The 20198-nt window shown below is 40.2% G+C and overlaps 1 protein-coding gene across 1 annotated transcript in view; it reads left to right on the plus strand.

Annotated features, from left to right (window-relative positions):
- The window catches only part of nsfa (N-ethylmaleimide-sensitive factor a), a 41252-nt gene that overhangs the window by 5812 nt on the left and 15242 nt on the right, over positions 1 to 20198 (plus strand). The window contains exons 2-8 of the mRNA XM_080512052.1: positions 14327 to 14412; positions 15270 to 15369; positions 15532 to 15571; positions 16641 to 16807; positions 16923 to 17030; positions 19689 to 19764; positions 19979 to 20134. Coding sequence (XP_080368178.1) covers positions 14327 to 14412; positions 15270 to 15369; positions 15532 to 15571; positions 16641 to 16807; positions 16923 to 17030; positions 19689 to 19764; positions 19979 to 20134 — 733 coding nt within the window. The remainder of the gene's footprint in view (positions 1 to 14326; positions 14413 to 15269; positions 15370 to 15531; positions 15572 to 16640; positions 16808 to 16922; positions 17031 to 19688; positions 19765 to 19978; positions 20135 to 20198) is intronic.

Consider the following 20198-nt stretch of genomic DNA (forward strand, 5'->3'; position numbering starts at 1 on the left):
TGCAACTTTCCCAGTCAACGATTTTAGTATTTAATCAAGATCTTCATAAGTAATTTCCAGTAATGATGGCAGAATGACTGAACCCAGAGCAAAACAGCTGTTCTTTTATACCAGAACATCTAAATATTAAAGATTGTGGATGAAATACAAAGTGCAGGATTACAATGAAGTTGGAGTTTTCTGTCAGGCGCCCACACGACTTTAGCGGAATTTGAGTGCAGTGGTGGCACATTGCCGCGTGGAGGGGAAGTATTGATGCAGTTTGATGTTTGCTTTGAGTGTTTTCTTATTATTTTAATGATGCAAATGTTGGCCCATGATTTAAGTCCACCCCCGATTTGTCACTACCGACCTCATATCTTCTCAATTTAATTGAAGCCTTCACTCGTCCACCTGGTAAGCAGCCCCGCTTCATAGCCAGACAACCTGGACTCAACATGTTGGTGTTGAGTTTGCATGTTTTCACTATTAGTTCAACAATTAAATTAACATCGATAATTAACATAGCATGTACAAAAATGTTTTTTAATTTAATAAATACTTTTTTTTCATTTTGCACGCACATTTTTTTTTTTTTCAATTAATCATTCATAATGTCTGCCTTTGATAATCTGGTTGAATTGAACGCACAGAAAAGGAAAATCCTCACGCAATAATCTTCCCAATCCTACATCGCTCAATAAGCTCTGCTGCTCAACGACTGATAGAATTTTTCCATCACGGCTCCATGGGATCATAAAGGTGGTCTGCCATTGTCTAATCTGTGAAGCAGGGGATGTTTGCATGAGTGTGCATGTTCACAGGCCCGACAGCTGAGAGCCTGTCAGTGCCCATGTGATCAAACACTAGGTTCCCGCTTTTGACTGTGAATTATCAATGTCGTGACAGTATGTGGAGCTCATCTCCAGAGCATATTCTCACACTCACCCATAAACACACTATGGGTGGTGGCTGCCATGCAGCATAATAGACCTCTATTGGGATTATTGGTGGATTCAATGTGTTTCTGGCTAACCAGCCCGAGTTCGGAGTGATTTTATTGTGGAAAGACAGCGTCTTGTAAACACATAAACCAGGATAATTCGATGTAAAAATGCTCCCTGTGTTTTTATTAAGGCTCTAAATTAAGAAAGTGAGCTTGCAATCGGGAGGTTTTCAATCGACATTTGAAGCAACGACCTAAACATCTGAAGATGGTTTTCTTTATGTGTGCGTAAATTGGAAGCCGTTTTAAATCGCTGCAGGTTTAGTCATGTTTGCAACAAGACTTTCAAGATTCGCCCTGAAGAGTAGCTGAAGATCTGCTGCTTTTAAAGCTAACGCTCGTAGAGAAGGGAATACAGAAAAACAAAACAAAAAGAGAAACAGACGCCCACTTATGAGAGGGAACGAGCGAGTGGGGTGCGGAAGATGGCAGCTCGTCTCCTCTGCATCTCCTTCTCCGCCGCCTCCTCGGCAGAGTTCACTCCTCCACACTCAGACGCCATTCCTCAGGAGCCTGTTTGTGTTTTCTGCCGCACCCACGCCCAATGTGAGGAACGGCAGTCTGCATCGCTGAGGTCACAGGCTGTTACACAATCTGCATTTCACTACAAACAGGGGGAAATGTCTTGGGAGACCCCTGATGAATATGAAGGGAATTATGAATGGAACAGAAACAGCAGTAGCTGCCTTTCATCTATTATCCAACTCCCACTTCTCATTAATTTGAATTCAGCCCTAAATTGATCTGAAATATTCAGAATTCTGAAAGAATGAGGACTACAGGAATAGCAAATCTGGATTTTATGATTTTCAAACAATATAGTCTTGTGACAACATAATATAGTTGTTTTTGCTATTTATATTACAATACTGTGCTTATTTTCATTTTTCTTTAATTCATAATTGCAATTCAATTACACAAACACATGTATATACGTATGTATGTACGTGAGACACACACCTGTTGTATAATCTTTGTATTGATTTTCTTTTTGGTCACTCCCAATTTTCATAATTTCTCTTGAAAAAAGACATAAAACTAAATATTAATGCTATTTAATGACTTGATTTTTGGGTAGTTTTCTTTACAATTAAGAAAAACACCAAGAAACAACTCTTGGGTATTTCAGTATAACCACATAATTCAGATTTAGAATGAATTTGGTTATTTCTCAAAAGAAAGCAGATGTTTTAATTTCATTATAATGAATTTACATGAATATGTTTGTTGCTATAGATTTTATTCATTTTTATAGCCCCATTTTCCTTAAGACATGAACACACACACACGTGTGTGTGTGTGTGTGTGTGTCACCGGCTGAGTGTAAAGGAGTTAAAGGGAATGACGGTTAATCCCCGGCTGTCTGGATGCCGGGCCTTCCTCTGTGAGCTCAGAGCTACAGCTATTTTTAGAGAGCTACACACACACACACACACACACACACACACACACACACACACACACACACACACACACACACACACACACACACACACACACACACACACACTCTCTCTCTCAAGGACACTGCCGAGGAATACAATTGTGTGGTGCAACAACAACACACTGATAAACACACACACACACACACACACACACACACACACACACACACACACACACACACACACACACACACACACACACACACCTGCTGTATACAATGGACTTCTGGGATTACATGCATGTTGCGGTCAAGTCAGGATTTGTGTTAATTAACAACAATCTTTTCAGAGAAATAATTCAAATGGCTTTAGAACGGAACACTTTCTACCAATTAAACTGGTCATTTTGGTTAATTTACCTCATTCAGCATATCAAGCAAATCTCATCCATGATGGAAAAGTGGTGAACAATAAACCATTAAATCTTCTTCCAACTATGAAGGCTGCCGGAGACTTTGATTCTCTAAGATCTTGCATAAAGTTGTATTAATTGCTTGAACAATAGAGCACGAATAGCTTGCATGTCCCGTTTGCATTTTTGTGGATATTCAAATAAGAATGTTATGTGAGTACTCAAATAACATTTTAGTGTCAACATGGATTAATTGGATGAAGCACTGGGCCCTCAAAAGCACTAAAAGTATTAAAAGAAATCAAACAAAATTAATTAAAACAAAATATTTAGTTAATCTATTAGCATGAAGCTCACAAAACTTTAAATGATCAGCCCCTTTAAGTTTGTTTATTTGAGATATCACAAACAAATTACAGCATTATTTTACATTGTAGTAGGACAAAAACTTAGCTGCTTGGAACTATATTGCGTAGGGTATACTGATATTACGTGTTTCAGAAATATCTACTGCTATCTATGAAAAGTAAAATCTATTAAAGGAGAAAATTAACTTTCTGAATGTAACAAACCGAGTGTAAACGTAAACAAGACAGGAATTTAACAAAACTAGATATTCAGGTGGACGTTGGAAATCAAACACATGCACTTTATTTTGCTCTATTTCAGTTTATCAGACATTATTTAGTCATGAAAATCACACAGCATGGGAAGACGGAAAACTCTGGCCAAAGTGGAGATTTTGCAAAACTTTGTCTTTACGTTTGCATGTTGACAAGAGTTTAACGTCACAAAATGTGACAAAAGAGATATCAGCTTCATATGTGTGAAACCTGTGCTTACAGTTCTAAAAACACTACCAGTACGTCTATAGTTCGATTGACAGTATTCCCAGTTAATATTTTCTTGTATTTTACTTGTTTTTTACTCAAACGCCGCATTTATCATGAGCTCCACTTCTCTATTGGTCCAGAAAAAAGAGCTTTTGATTGGCTTCTCGTTTCCACTGCCGCCTATAGGTTCGGCATGTTCATGGCAGCTCCAGCTTTTTTAAATGCGGGTTTGCGTAAACCATCCATATACAGAGTTATTTTTGAAAACGTGAGTCGGTGTGGTTTTGGTCCTGGGACGTGGGTCAACATAAACCATTTATTTCACACACGAAAACAAACAACAGAAATATATGCAAGATTTTTAAAAAGCCACTCATGCTTTTTTTTTTCACCATGCATATTTTTGCATATTTTGAAGCTTTAAAGCCTGTGCAATAATAAAAAAAATAAACATCTACATTTATGGTTTGTTACATAACGTTGATGGACGGCGAAAACCAATTAAGTCCGATGGGGAAGCCGCATCACTGCCCTCGAAAGACTCGACAGCACCGCCTGAACTGAAAGTGGTTGATTTAATACCGTCTGTATGTGCCAGGAAATTACTTAACGTGATTTATTTCAATGGGAAGCGGACTTGGCTCACATACGCAGCTCGTTCGTTTCATAGCGTGGCCTGATGGCAGGATGAGTGCGACTTCTCCACACGTGCCAAATACAAAGTAACAGAGAAGTTACTTTCAGTAATTGGTGCGGTTCCCAAAATACAAGTCACTGTTTGGAAGTGTGTGATGAGTTGGGGGTTTTATTCACTGAGGCAGGTTTCACTGAGATGGAATCAGCCAGATGGAAATGATTTTAAATCTAATTGTGCTGAAGTAAGTGCAAAAAAACATTGATTTTCCTCCTCGGCTGTGAGACTTTCAGAGGCATTAACCAAAGAGATAAACACTCTATTCATCATTTTTATCAATCTGCAAATTTAGATTTTTTTTATCAGGAAAAATGTAATGTTTGCTTTTTTTTTTTTTTACCTGTATAATGGAAGCCGCTTCTAGAACTTTCCATTATCACACCCATGAGATACCATAATTAAGCCAATACCACGATTGCATTTGATAAAATACGGATAAATATATATAGAATTAATAATAATTAAAGTGTGCAATGGCTACTCGATGTATTATAAATAGGGATATGTGTGATTAGTCGGCTAAACTATCACTTCAAGTTGGCGCAAGAAATATTTTTTAACCAATTACAGTTTCATTCATGAAAAAGTGCGATACAGCGGTTCACCACTAGTCGGAGCTACAGAGGAGACAGCGGCTCCGGTAATTGCAGCAGTGCCCAATCAATTTACTCTGTTATAAAAACTAGTTTCTCCAGATGAGCTGAGGATAGATTCGTACTTTTTAAAGACGCAATCGAGAACAGATTCTATCGCTACTGCCGATCGCAAACTTAGACGTCACACTGAGCCATGCCGTGCTAAAGTAAAACCTCGGCTCTGCAGCAGCGGCGTCATTACTCATCGATCGGCAGCGCAGACGTCTGACCGAATCCCCACCTCGAGGCACAGCTGGATGAATAATTCAACGGGATGCTTGGAATAGAGGAGATTTTGCAGCCACTCCCACGATTCAACGCTCAGGGAGAAAAGTGAGGAAACACGGGTGGATCATGGGTGCAGCACCGTGAAGCCAAAACCGCCTCAGTGACAAAAAAAACCCCCCAACCCAAATAAACAGGTGGTTTCTGCAGGTAAAACAGAGACTGAAGCTGCTTTTTTCCTCAAATCAAGCGAAGAAGTTTGGTCATGTTTTTCGGCAAAGTTGTCAAATATTTTTACAATGGACATTTACAATCCAGCCATTACTGGAATCGATTGTAATTCTGTCCCGTCCCGTGGCGTCAGTGAAAGAATGAAAGCAGACGATGATGACGGCTGTTGAATGAAAGCTGCAGCTGTTTCCATCGTCTGCTTGTTTCGCCCTGAATCCTCCCTCGCAGAGATTCAAACAAGGAAAGAGCCAGATGGAAGGAGGGAGAAGTACACAGTACAGTTGCCTTCAGATGTCAAAGTAAAAAATCTGTAACTTTCTGCGATGTTGTTTAAAACTGGTGTTTTTCACCTGGTGAGCCAGCGGGACATTACTTGGTGAAATCGACTCCTTTTCTTCCTAATTATGGAAATCATCGCTCATGCTAATGTGGGGTTAGATTTCACCTAGCTTCACATAGCTTGAAGCTCATTTTGGTGTAAACCAATGGATTTTGCTACCAATGGTTACATTTGCAGCTGGTTTAAAAAAGACTTTATATATTAGATGAGCTGCGGCACAACAGGTGGGCTGTAACTTTCTCACTGCTCCTCCACAAAGAACAAAATCTGACTTGATTTCCCCGCAGTCAGCTGGTTTTGAAGGAAGCTCAGAGCTTCCTCCAGGCAAACCTAGAAAAAGCACAAGAATTTGTACAAAAGACAACTCTTGTTCAAAATCTGTTCATGTGTTTCCTTCTGTGTAATACCTGTCTGTTTGAGCATGCCTGCTGATGCCGAACTGATCCAGTCCTGCCAGTTAACACAGCTGAACCGCTGCTCTTTCTTTGCGCCATCACAACATTAGTGTCAGACTAACAAACTTCAGACGACTAACTATATTTATCAAGTAGAAATTTTAACTATAATGATCATTCACCTGTGTCCTTTCTCTTTTCATCCATTGGTAACTGTCCATTCACGCATCAAAGAGCAAAACCAACTAATTCTTTTCTTTTGTGTCTCTGATCCGATCTGGTCTCAAAGATATGCTGTTCATTTTTATTTATTTAAAAAATTTTTATAGAACAAATCCACCAGGTTTGGGGTGAAATTGAGAAAATAAAAGCCATTGAACCTCAAATCTGGCCTGCATGAACATGACACAACCCCACATGATTAATTTAACAGTCCCTCCAGAAAATCTCAGTCGTGCGCAAAGATTTAATTCTTGTCCAGTGTGATACTTTAAACTAAGTTAAAACAAGTTAGTCCACGCAGGAGTGATGCACAATCAAATTCAATTAAAGCGTTTATTTATGTTAACCTGCGCGAATGTCAGCAACCATTTACTATATTCAAACTATTGGGATATCGTTTACCCGGAGACGCTGTAATCGTGTCCAGTCTGACAAGATATTGCACTGACCTCGTAAAAATCCAAAAAACAAGACCACTTCACAATCCAACTAATTTAGCAGCAATAGCAATAAATAGCTCTTAATAGAAACAATTTAAAAAAAATTTTGTCTCAGGCCCCATTTATACAGACGTTTCTCAACTATAAAACTACCAAGTCCCAGACGTATATGTTCTGGCAGTCATGACACTCTGGAGGCCGCCATTGTTGTTATTGTCCATCAACTCTTGCATGTGCAGAATAACTATTGACTACGGTCGTGGCGCGTATTTCAGTCGCAGTGTTTCAGAAAAGTTGTGTTTTCCTCCATCTACACGTATACAAGTCTGAGCATTTTCGAAACTTTTCGTTTTCAGTGGCTCTGAGCACCTTTGATTAAATGGACCCCAAAACACAACAGATGTTTGTAATTTCCACTTGAAAACATTGACATCTGAACAGGGCCTTAATTAAAATCTTCAGTTTAGAGACATTAGCCACCAGGAAAACCGCCCAGTATCGACAGCATGTATTGCATGTAAGTAGATAGAAACACTTCTTTACACTTGCAATGTTAAATCATGTCAATGATTCAGTGTAAATACAATAAAATTACCCATACATTTAAACGTGGTTGAAGTTGTGTGTAATATTAAAATGATAATAATGACTCATATGGAAACAAACACTTATTTCTGAGGCTCAATTTTCGTGTTTTATCAGTTTGCAAAAAAAAAAAAAAGAAATAAAAGTGAGAAAGTGAGCTGCAAAATCAAAGTTTCTTTTACCATAGAGATCTGAGAAACTGTTTGTTTGTCCTGGAGGGGACGGCTGCATGTGTGAGTGTGTCAACTGCATGAACATCTCCATCCGTGTGAACGCAGCTCAGCGTCTGCAGCCGCCACAGCTTCACGCATCAGCTGCTTCCTGAGTCCCTCCGTCTCAAATACTGTCTTCTGTCCTCCCTCTCTGCTTGCCCACGCTGGCGCCCACAAGGTCGTAATATTTTTCAAGGTATGTATTTCATACACAACTCTCAAAGCGAGCTGCCATCATCCTCATCATGTGGAATATATATCTATATATCTATATATATATTTGCTGTTTCCGCTCAGACTGTCTGCATTACATAACATTAACGAATGAATGGAATGCAGGAAAAGTCTATGTAGTACCTTTAGAGTTAGCTCTTTTGATTGAGATCACTCATATTAATTAGTCAGTATCAGCGCCATGTACTGTAGCAAAGCTACATGGCTCCCCCTAGTGGCTGTAGAAACTATGACTGCAGCAATGACGGAGACCTTAATTGTTCAGCTTGGATTGGAGAATGAGGCCTTGTTGAAAATGGAATACTAGGTTGCGTTTTGGGAGGCCGTTTACACAACAACAGCATCACCATCATACTCCAGACTGAACAATTTGACCCACAAGTGCAGTAGAACGAGCTGTGACTCTTAACTAGTTTGGTTAGCATGAAGTATTTTAGTATGAAATCACATTTTTAATGTACTAAATCAGCCTGGATCATAACTGTGTGGCATTTCTGACAGAACAAAACATTGTGATAGTTTTAAATATGTAAAAAAAACACATTCCTTGATAGATGTAAATATACTGAAGCAGATCCTCATCCAAGATGGCGGTCAATCAAGATGTCGACTGTCCTCCATTGTTTTCCTGTTCAAATACGTCAAATTTAGAATAAACATGACATGATTTGTCTGATAAATATCATTTTTGTTTTAGCCCCAGATAGTTGCCAGAATGAAAAAAATTTAAGTTAAAAATTAACATTAAAACTGTTCAGACAGTCATAGAAAATCAGATATGGGTCACATATAGGCAAAACAAAATGGGATATAAGGTGGAACAGTAGAAGGAGACAGTTAAGATGCAGAAATTGAACTAACAAAATAAAATCTTTTGATGTTTTACCCTCCGAGAAGGCTTGTTTTGTTGCTGTATATTAATGTCTGATGGCACTTCTCTGTCAAACATGTCAAACATGGCCCTGTTCAGATGCTGGATCCAGTTTTCTAGGCGACCCAGATGCTTTCTAGGTTAGCCTCCATGGAAAATATGCAAATTTCTGTGCTTTGATTACCACTGAGTTTTCAGTTTGTTCCAAATTCTTTCTCACTCCCCAGTTCATCGACGACCCCAGAGGTCTGCAGCCTTTTGAACCAAAAGAGACATTTTTAACCTCTTTCCTCTTAATAAAATGAAATGCATTGACCTTTAGAATAAAAACAACAGAGCTCATAAGAACTATAGTCTCGTACATATTAATCAGAATTGTTCACATCATAGCTAGTTGTAGAAGTTATAGCTATTTTAGTAGTTATAGCCATTCCAGTTCTTTGTTTTAATTTCTATTTAATTTGTCATTTTTGCTGTTTGGCCTTGTTTTTTTGTTGTTGTTGTTTTTAACAATATCAGCAGTTTTATCATTCTTGGTTGTTTTATCTCTTTTTGATGTTTAACTATTTTGGCTTTTTTGACTGTTTAACAATTCTAGTTAATTTAAGAGTTTTCCCATTTTATAACCATTTCAAACTCTTTTAGCTCTCTTACCCTTTTAGCCTTTGTTTATCATTTTGTTGAACTTTTTGTAGTGGTTTTAGCTACCATACATTTTTAAATCCCATCTCAGCAGACAAGGGTCCGTCAAAAATTAACTGAAAAGAAGAAATACGGGTTTGTTTGCATATAGTTTTGTGAAGTATAGTTGTTGGGGTTTTTTTTTTCCGATCATGAATAGTTCTTCTTGTTTGTGCATGAGGTGAGAATAACTGATGTCTTCAAATGCAGTGTAATGTATTTTAGTGAAATTACAGACTGGCCCATTTTTAATCAAACGTTAAATTCGAATAACTCGTCACACAGAGCATGTTGACCAATCAGTCCGTCATCAATTATTAATGTATTAATGCTGCATCATTTATTTATGTCATACTGTACCTACTGACTGCATGCAGACTATATAATACCGACACACAGAGAGGAAATGTATCCACACAACTGCAGTTCCCCACATTTCTATTAAGTGTTGATTCACACGTGTGTATTCTCATTTTATATTGGGGTTTTTTTTTTTTTTTTTTTTTTTGACAAGATGGTTCACTCAGTTTGCTTTTCCAGGTGAGGTTACTAAAAGCTGAATATAGTGACACTTTTCCCCAAAGCCTGTAGGAACATTTTTCAAAGTACCTCCAAATGAGAGACCTCCAGGAAATAGAGAAGTGCCATATCATTCCAAAACTACTCTGGTCACCTGCTCGAGGGTATGAAGAGATGAATTCTGGCTTTTGCATTAGGAAAATAGGTTTCCCTTACTTAAATCTTCCTCTGACGTGTGTACATTATGTTCCTGTTTTAATTTGCTGAAATTTTAGTTACTGAGGTGACGTGGTGACCATGCCTTATCTTTTTAAATCAAACATTTGATAGGTGTTCATGCTCGTTGCCTTCCTCTGTAAAACATCAACTCTCTGACCTCGAGTCAGAAGGAGGGCAGAACTGATATTCATTTTGAGTTAGAGGCTCTCCGACACCGCCGCCTTGCTCTGTGTCACCTCTGTCTGGCCAGACCACAGGGTGCAAGTAATGTGGGCACATCGCCAGCACTGCAGTGTTTGTCTGTCCGCGCCTGTTTTCCCCACATCGTCTCAAAGGCAACTCGTCAAATCTCTCGCAATTAATTGTTACTGCCACCAAAAAAATAAATAAATAAAAAGGCCTCTTGTTACCAGAATTCCAGCCAATCATAAATTCAGGATTTGCACAGATTACACATGGATTTGGCAGAATTTTAGAGTGCAGATTAGATTGGTTACTTGTTTTTGCCTGTGATCTGGGTCTGGAGGTCCGCCCAGGTAACAGCTTTCTGTCCTTCTCTCTTCTCCAAATCAGGAGGCCCAACATGTTAGCTGTTAAAAAAATAAAAAAATAAATGTCATTTAAGTGCTGTTCTCGCTGGAGAGACCACAAACAAAAAAACTGATCTTACATTTCTGCAGTGGCAGCAGCTTTAACAGAATTTAATTGTGTGACAGATGGCTTGGATGGGTAATTCAAGAAATGGCAATCCAGTCTTGAGAGGATCATTTGAAATGAGGTGGTATTATGTTGTAATGGCTCTACTTCAGTTTTGGCAAGGGAAGCAGCACCTAAGCCAAGAATTTCTCTTGGTTAAATATATAATTTGTGAGAAATGTTTTTATTGCTTTGAATTACTATCAAAGTGAAAAGAAACCAAGCATCACTTCTGTTCCTCTGGAGTACCACAGGGAGTCGTGTTTGGTCCTCTTGTATTTAAAGTCTGCATTAAGTCTTCAGACTTATTGCAAATTTGGTTTGATATAGAAACAAGAAGAAAACTGTAGTGGTGTCGAGGGTAATGAGAGAATATCCATGGTTCAAGTCTTAAAGTCTGTTCATCCATTGTCAGCTGGATTCGATTCTGACGAACCGGAATTGGATAAAGCGGTATGGATAGATACTCTGGCGATATTGTTTATTTACAGCCGCTCGTAAAATATTGTATTCAAGTTTTGGCTGTTAAACAGACTTGCTTTCCAAGAAGTCTCATGGAACATCTGCCTCCATAAAACTCAAACCCAAATGTGACCTGCAGTACAGAAAAAGTTAGGTGTCTTCATGTTTTCAGGCAACACAGCAGTAACATTCAAAGTCAATATTAAATTTAAAAAAATCTAATTTAATTTCAATTTGGGCCCATAAGTACCATTTTTAGTTAATTCTTCTCCTGTGCTGATACCACCTGACTCTGTCTGCCTGTCAGACCTGCTGATCCTGACTTCTGATCAACTCGCTGTCAAGTTGCAGAGACTTTATCACACCTTGCTGTATACCACCTCCGCAAATTGCCGATATAGCGGCAGTTGAAAACCCGCCTGTAATGGCTCATCTGACTCCATCTCGCATCGAGTCCCCGGTGCGACTCACATTCAATCGCTACCTGCATTGCAGGGGCCGCCTCCCCGAACCTTCTCCTACACGTACAGTGTATGAGTCTTCAAAATCACTGTGAACTGCGGGTGGAGGACGACTCATTCCATGTTGAAGCAAGCTTGGGCAGGGTAGAGTCCAGCCGACTCCAGCTCATCGTGACAATAGCTGAGGCAAAAGCCTTCAGTAAGGACACTGCAGGCCATGAATTATTCAAGGAGTATTCAACGGCCGCCGAGAGATTAGAGCAGCAAACATATGTTTGGAGGTTTTGCATGAGGATGTGTTATTCCCCCAGCTTTTGACGCATGGACACCATTAGACTCATTAAGTTGTTTTTTTCCAACAAAATGTTTGCAGCTTTGTGAGCTGAAACCTCCTCGGGAACATGTGCATTATTGATTCTTGACAGCCCTTGATTCTGTCGATGGTTCATTTCTTCTTAATGCCACAAACCTGGAACATTTTTCACCCCACCCCAAATCCCTGTTTTTCTACCCCGCAATCAGTATCAGTGGTGTTATCACATAAATAGACCTTGTCATTGTGATTGACTTTGACCTCAAAACATTGGAAACAAGTGGCTCCTGTTGAATCAGCAGGGAGCAGATAACTTGCGTTTTTTGTTGTGAGACGTCACTCAATTTAAAAGTGTCCGTGGTGCGATAAACCGTGCTTCCTCCGAGGGACACGGGAGCTGTTGGAGCCCTCCGGATGAATCAGGCAGAAGTAAAGCCTGATATATCGTTGTCCGGGGGGGGGGGGGGGGGGGCTCTTTCTCATTGGGTTAATGCAGTTACCATGGATACCACCTCGTGTGCTCATGCTGCAGCGATGTGCAAAGGAATTTCTCTTTCTTCCTGCGCTACCTCTCTTTACGACGCAGTGGCTCTGCAAGGGATATTCCATCTAGGTCAAAAAGATAAAAGATGTACGTTGGTTCTCCGCTGACAGGAGCAAGAAAAACCAGACGCGTTTCTACTCGTGTGTCAGCCAAACTTATTTCCATTTAGAGGGACTGGTAGAAATTTAAAATGATCTGAGCCAAATGGAGAAGTTATGGTTCAATTAAAACTTGTGAATCTGAAATCAAAAGTCAGTCATGGGGGGGGGGGGGAAATCATAGAAATGTGTTTCATTTTTCACATATGAAATGTCAAATTCTATCACCTGTTGGTTGAGTCCGTTACTTACACACTTATCTCGGATCATCGTGGCCTCTGGTAATCTCAAAACGTCTTCAATCTCTCCACTTCACGGGTTGATTTTCTCTCCTGGCTGTACAGTAGACACTGACTTTAGATCTGATGTAAGGAGACTATTGAGGGTGTGAACAGGTTTGCTTTATCCTTTCACACTTATGACAAAGAAGAAAAATCCACTGTAGCTTTGTGTGAAAATCTTCCACACATATACAGTCCAACATCCTCTGTGTGAGAACAATTTCCACCTTTTCTATTTATAAACTTAAGGTGAAAGCGTAATCACAGCTTCTGTGTGATTCGTCGTCCAGCGACTGTAATTAGGACATTTATGGAGCTTAGAGTCTTTCGATATGCTCTTCGTATCATTTACTTCGTATGAAATTGTCATTTTAAATGACACCATCTGCAGTTAGCAGTTAAATTTAAGAGAGAAATATTGTTTGATATGTGGAAATATGATATTTGAATGAGTACACTAAAAGACTGATTTAGCATAAAACATGTTCCAATGCATGCTCATGTCAATAAGATTGCACTTTCAATTTGCAGTGTTTTGCAGGGGATGGAAAAACAGGAGTATCAAATGAAGTACTTGAATACATTAGACAATGTTTAAATGAGAAATATCTGCTGGGAATAATGATTCAATATTCTTTGGCCTTGGAAATGCTATGCAGTGATTGAATAGAGTGTAAACACGAAATTCAATATGGTGTCGTCAACTTGAACGTTTTGGGGAAAGAAGTTTTCAAAATATCAGAGTGTTGGAGCAAATACATCTGAATTAAAATTTACAAAACTCTGGACACGGATGTGAACTCTGCTTGTGTAGAAAAGACAGAAAAGTAAACTTATATTCGAATCAGGTCAATGCCAGCCTAATCCACCACAGCTTCCCCCAGCAGTCAATGTAGGATTTCAATATTGTGCATCAGATAATAAAGCCTTTTGTGCAATTCTAAAACACACAAAAAAGATTGTTCTCGATACCAAGAACCGATATCAACATCCCTGTAAGAAACACATAACTGTGATGACTTCAAACGTCAGCATTGAGAAATATCCTCCTTGGAGAGTTGCTTTGTCATTGCTGCTGCTTGAAGGCTTTTTCCAGGTGGCTGATGGGTATTTTAGCTTGTTAAATCCCTAAGTTTCCTCTAAACCGAACGTCTTCTGTCATCCTTTCTGCAGAAAACGAACTCTTTAGTATTGTGTCTATTGTTTTGCGTTTGCACCAACCTGCATTAAAGTCAATCTTTATCGCATTTCAGCGGCGAAGTTAGACAGTCTTTCTGCAAATGGCACAAATTAAAACCAAGAATGCTACAATCTTTCACAAGATCTAAATCCTTGCTCATTGTCTCTCTGCAGACTATGCAGGCGGCTCGATGCCCGACAGATGAGCTGTCGCTGACTAATTGTGCCGTGGTGAGCGAGAAGGATCTGCAGTCCGGACAGTGAGTACTCACTATCGCCTCTTCATCGCTGCGTTTGTCAGTACAAGCAGACAAGTACCTCCACCCGAACACAATCATCATGTCAAACTGCACCTATTCAAAAGGTCACACGCACTCATCTGACGCTTGAGTAATTGTCTCATGGCTGGGCGATAAAACGATATAGATACAGGACGTGTCGTGAAAGAAGCTTTCCTCGGTAGATTGACTTTTCGATAGATTGCATTTGTCCACGTTTTGGCAGACAATACAAATAGCCAATGATACTGAGAGTTGCTCTGTGTTGAATCGACCGTGTGGCTGGAATAGGGAAGACGCAGCTATTTATATGAAACAGTTGTAAAGTAAAAATATTTCAATAAAAATTAACCTTCTGATATCTTCAAATCTCACTTGAGGGAAACAGGTAACATTTAAAATCGACAAAACTAACATTTTGTTTTTTTTTTATCATTATATATATCGATATCGACTCATGTATAAAAGATGATTCTGATTGTACTTTTTCCCAAATCGCCCAAATGTCGGCATTTTTAGACAACGCTCGGACACCGTTGCCATGTAAATCGAGAAAATGCCATCTTAATAAGTAGTTTGTGTGCACATGCACGAGTTTTATAAATACTTGGTAGTTTTATCATCGAGAGTCACCCATCATAGCAATCCGACTTCGTCCGTGTGACCACATGAACATCCGTGTCGTCCTGTTGTTCATGTTTAGAGCCTATTGGTTCTGGGAGCACGCTTGCGTCATTTCATGACAATGCAAAAAGGACCTCGGTCCCTAAATCTTACGGGTCAATGAGTGAGTGATGATGTGACGTGGCGATCGGAGTCAAACTGTCTCCTCTCTGCAGGCATGTGACCGTGAAGACCACGCCCAACCACAAGTTCGTGTTTACAGTGAAGACCCACCACACTGTGTCTGCTGGGTCCATCGCCTTCAGCCTGCCGCAGGTAACACACACACACACGCACACGCACACACACATACATACAAAATCTGCTCAGTGTTCAATCTCTTTCTGACTTCTCTCTCTCTCTCTCTCTCTCTCTCTCTCTCTCTCTCTCTCTCTCTCTCTCTCTCTCTCTCTCTCTCTCTCTCTCTCTCTCTTGCAGAGGAAATGGGCCGGTCTCTCCATTGGCCAAGAGGTGGAAGGTATAAAATCCTCCATTTGTCTGCATCTGAAAAGCAAATCACATCGCACCTGAAAAGCACATCGTAAATCCATCAGTCTGACTGAATGCTCCCAGTTCTCAAAGACCGATCAGGGTTAGATATGCTCTGAGTGTTGTAAATATATCTGTGCAGCCTGTGTTTGACAGGAAATGACGGGACAGGGCCCTCATGCTGAGAGAAGGATAAGAAAGTAAAGAAGATGATTAAAACAAAGGATTTTCCTCCACCAGAAAAATGCACTACGTTAAATATGAAAATACTTTCTGTTGCCAGAACCTACTGTGGTATACATTAGTGTTTCATGCTCCAGCCTCTATGCCCCCCCCCCCACCTCCACCTGTCTCCCCGCTCCACTGGACCTCTCAGGTCTACACTGACAGTGGTCTCTTAGGACCTTTGAAACCACTGAACCATATCGCACATACCCTGCACACTGCACCACATCTTTGGGTCGTTAATACATCGCTTGTGAAATTGTTTGCTGTCGTAAAAAAAAAGCATTAAATGAATTGGTATGAAAAGGCTGCTAATACAAAAATAGCCCGGATGACTCAGCTCTTTGGTAATTTTCTTGAAGGACCTTATATAACTCACCATATCGTCCATCATCTGAAACTAGATTCATGCCTGAAGGGAATTTGAGACATTTAAATATATAATATATATATATATATATATATATTGAAATGTTGCGTAAACAGGACCTAAAACACTGCAAAAGACAAAAAAGAACATAGTAAATAATAGCTTGAATGCCTAAAACAAATGAAAGAGTTCAAATTGTTGCTTAAACCATTAAGAAGGGTAAAATGTAAAAAAAAAAAAAAAGCCCAGCTAAAAAAATCAAAAACGGTTAAAAGAGCTCAAATCTACAAATACAACCCAACATATGTTTTTGTATGTAAAGCAAACGTAAAGGACTCTGAGCTGCATCATCCTCATGGGGGGGGGGGGGGGGGGCGGACTTGTGGACAGATGTGTTTGCCTCTCCGTTTTGTTTCCAACTAAACGTCCTGTGAGAGATAACTGAGACTGTCCGTCTCCCTAGTGGCCAACTACAACTTCGACAAGTCCAAGCAGTGCATCGGCGCCATGACGATCGAAATCGACTTCCTGCAGAAGAAGAGCACCGACTCCTCCCCCTACGACTCGGACAAGATGGCGGCCGAGTTCATCCAGCAGTTCAACAACCAGGCCTTCTCCGTCACCCAGCAGGTTTGGACGCCGACGCTCTGTTTCGTTCTTTTGCTTTTTTTTTTCATTTTTTTTTTCACATGCTTTGTAATTCTGACCGTCCTCTCCCTGTCTTCTTCTTCTGCCCGTCTCTCAGCTCGTCTTCAGTTTCTGCGACAAGCTGTTTGGCTTGATGGTGAAAGACATCGAGGCGATGGACGCCAGCATCCTGAGAGGAGAGCCGGCCTCCGGGAAGAAACAAAAGGTAACGGGGAACACAAAGCTAATTTATTGATTTATTTACCAATGACAATCAACATTCATGTGCTGTGACATTCACTAATGCCGTTACCATGACGATTTCATTTATGCTCCTTCAAAATAAAACCGCTCTGTCGCTTTCTCCTCAATCCTCCATGTGTCGCAATGTTCGCCATGTGGGGACAGTTGCAGCAAATTCTGCAGCAGGCTTGTGCCGCTTGGTGATCTGACTGTATGTCTGCGATTGAAGGGATGAACAAAGATGGTGGTTATCTTCAGTAATGTTTCACCAGACAGGAAGTTTTTTCCCCCCAAAAGAATATTGCCAATGAATTGTATTTCGTCACGTCCGTTAAGCAATTTGTCACAAACAGGCCAGAAGTTAGATACACAAATGTGTGACAGTGTATGTGAATATTTTAGTGTGTGAGGTGAGAAATACACAGTTTTTAAAGCAGTTTTGGGAGTTGTAATTCATGACATCAGCAAGCATCTCGATATAAATATTTGTTACTACACTTGAGGCAAATTTTAGTTCTTTTTGTCAAGCAGTTGGCAAAATCCTGCCACTAAATGTTTTTAGTAATACCAATACCCATGACCTATAATTTCGATACTGACAACTGGAGCCTGACCGATATGGATTTTTTTGGGGGCCGATTCCCATATCTGGCAATCAAAATCAAGCGTGAATAACACAACAAGGCACGTCACGGGAAATGGGAAACTTAATGAGTTTATTTTGCATACTGGTTTAACTTTCCCAAACTGCTTGCTTTCTGTAAATTCTCCCTCACTCTCTGCTGTGGACTGGAGTGTGGCATGAAAAGAGTCGTAGCGTCCCCTACTGGATACGTAACACAAGGACAGCAGAAAACCCCCCCCCACCATATTCTCTGCAGTTTGCAGGCGAAAAATACGTATGAACGTCGGATCAATCGGCTGGGTCCTACTGATTTCCCATCATATTTAAAATAGCACATATACATATGCATATTTATGTACATGTACATATGCATGTTTATATACATATACATATGCATATGCATATACATATACATATATATACATTACTGCCTTATTTGACTTGTTTAAATAACTATAACTTATGTGATCATTAAAAACAACAGCACATATGCTAATAATAGATTCATGGAGTGCACAGCAGAATACTGAGTTTCAGTTTAACTCAATTCAAACAATGCTGATTGATTTTAATCAAACATGTCACTGTCAGACTTATTTTTGTGACAATTGCTCTGAGTTGGTTCCAGATCGTGAGTCTGGCCACGTTTTGGGGGATTTTGTCGATTACGCTGCGCAAAAGCGACACGTCTGCATATTTTAACCCCAGAGAGGCGGCTTGCAATCGAGAGAGATGCGATGGCGCAGATGTGCTCAGATTCCCTGCTGCAGGAACGTGTGAGGAGAAAGTGAAAGTAACACAGTGGCTTTGATTATTAGATCCACTCTTGTATGATTTCCACACTGAATTAAAAGTCGGGGACCCGCTCATACAGAAGAGACTTTTATGTACCAAGCTGTGTGATTGCAGTAGAAAGTCGTGCTGCAGTCATGCTCATTACTTATGCACGCTCATTGATATGGGAATACTTTCATCTTGAAACGTTTCAAACAATCCAGAACATCTAAAACAGACGACTGTCTGATCGGAGAATCTGCGAGGTACAAAATCCACACAGAAAAGAAAGAGGCATGGACGGAAATTCGGTGTTTGATTCACAGTTCAGACAATCACACCAGTGTGCAAATGAAGTGCCAGTGATGTGATTCTGTGGTTTATACTTAGAGGAGGGAATTGGGAAAAACTCCTTCAGGGAGAGAGAATGCGGCGGCTCGGTTTGGTTTTCGAGAGCAGGTTTCCCTCCTGCTTCCTCCTTCCCACTTCATCCGCCATATGGTCAGGTCTGGCGCGTGTGATACCCAAACAATAACTGTCAATTAATGTAACTGATGTTTTTTTAACGTATGAGTTATTTGAGGTCGCTCTGTTTCTCTGCACTAAGCAAAAACGGTTTTCGAGCTTTAAATGCTCAGAGCCGATGAAAACACAGCTTTTTGAAAAGTGGGAAAAGTTATTGCCTCCATTTAAAATTTTCAATGTTGTAATAATGACAATGCACTCGTTTCTGGTGAGAAATCCTGACGTGTTTTGGGTTTGTAAAAAGAAATTTTGACTTTCTAATGATTTTAATTGCGTCAAAACAAAAGGTTGCAAATTTGGTAAAGTCAAATAATTTTATACCCATTTATCTTTCATATGTTTCCAAATTAAACATTAAAATCTGTGATCTCAGTGCATTAACGTTGGATACTCAGACAATTGCTTTAATGCGCTCACTGATATGGCATCGTGAAATGTAAATCGTCTTTTTTTTTCTTGGGCATTAATCTTCCATTTTATGCTTGTATATCTTGCTTTTGTTGCCACTGTGTCAGTATTTGTATTAACCAAAGGCCGTTAAACGCGATTGTTCTCTGTCAAGCTGTTGTAATGGGAGGGAGAAAAGGTCACCAGTAAAGTAATCAGGCCAGTGGCAGAGGGGGAGATTTCAGTCTCATCTGCTCATTGCACATGAAAAGGGTTCACGTCCAAAGATCGCGTGTGAATTCTGAGAGTGACTTTGTTTTTCTGCGGCAGATCGACATCGGTCTGATGGTGGGAAACAGCCAGGTGATTTTTGAAAAGGCCGAGAGTTCCTCCCTCACACTCGTCGGTACGTTCCCTCTTCAGGATTACATGTCTGTCTGTTGGATTTTGTGATGGATTCTGCTGCCGCTTTCACGGGAGGAGCAGCATTCGCAGTGTTCGCCCACACGATGGCAGCATAGAACACACTCCCATGAATACAGATTTAAAGAGCTCACGCTCTTCCTGTGGTTTGGATTGGTTTTGAACTTGCTCCCTCCCTCCTCTGTGTGTTTTCCCAGGGAAGGCGAAGACTAAGGAAGCACGACAGACAATCATCAACCCTGATTGGAACTTCGAGAAGATGGGAATCGGCGGCCTGGACAAGGAGTTCTCCGACATTTTCCGCAGAGCCTTTGCTTCCCGAGTCTTTCCTCCCGACATCGTGGAGCAGATGGGTGAGACGCCCTCACTTCTTTCGTGGCTTCCGTTCTTTCTGGATTCCGTCCTTCACCGCCTTGT

The sequence above is a fragment of the Blennius ocellaris genome (assembly GCF_963422515.1).
Source record: "Blennius ocellaris genome assembly, chromosome: 16".
NCBI lineage: Eukaryota > Metazoa > Chordata > Actinopteri > Blenniiformes > Blenniidae > Blennius > Blennius ocellaris.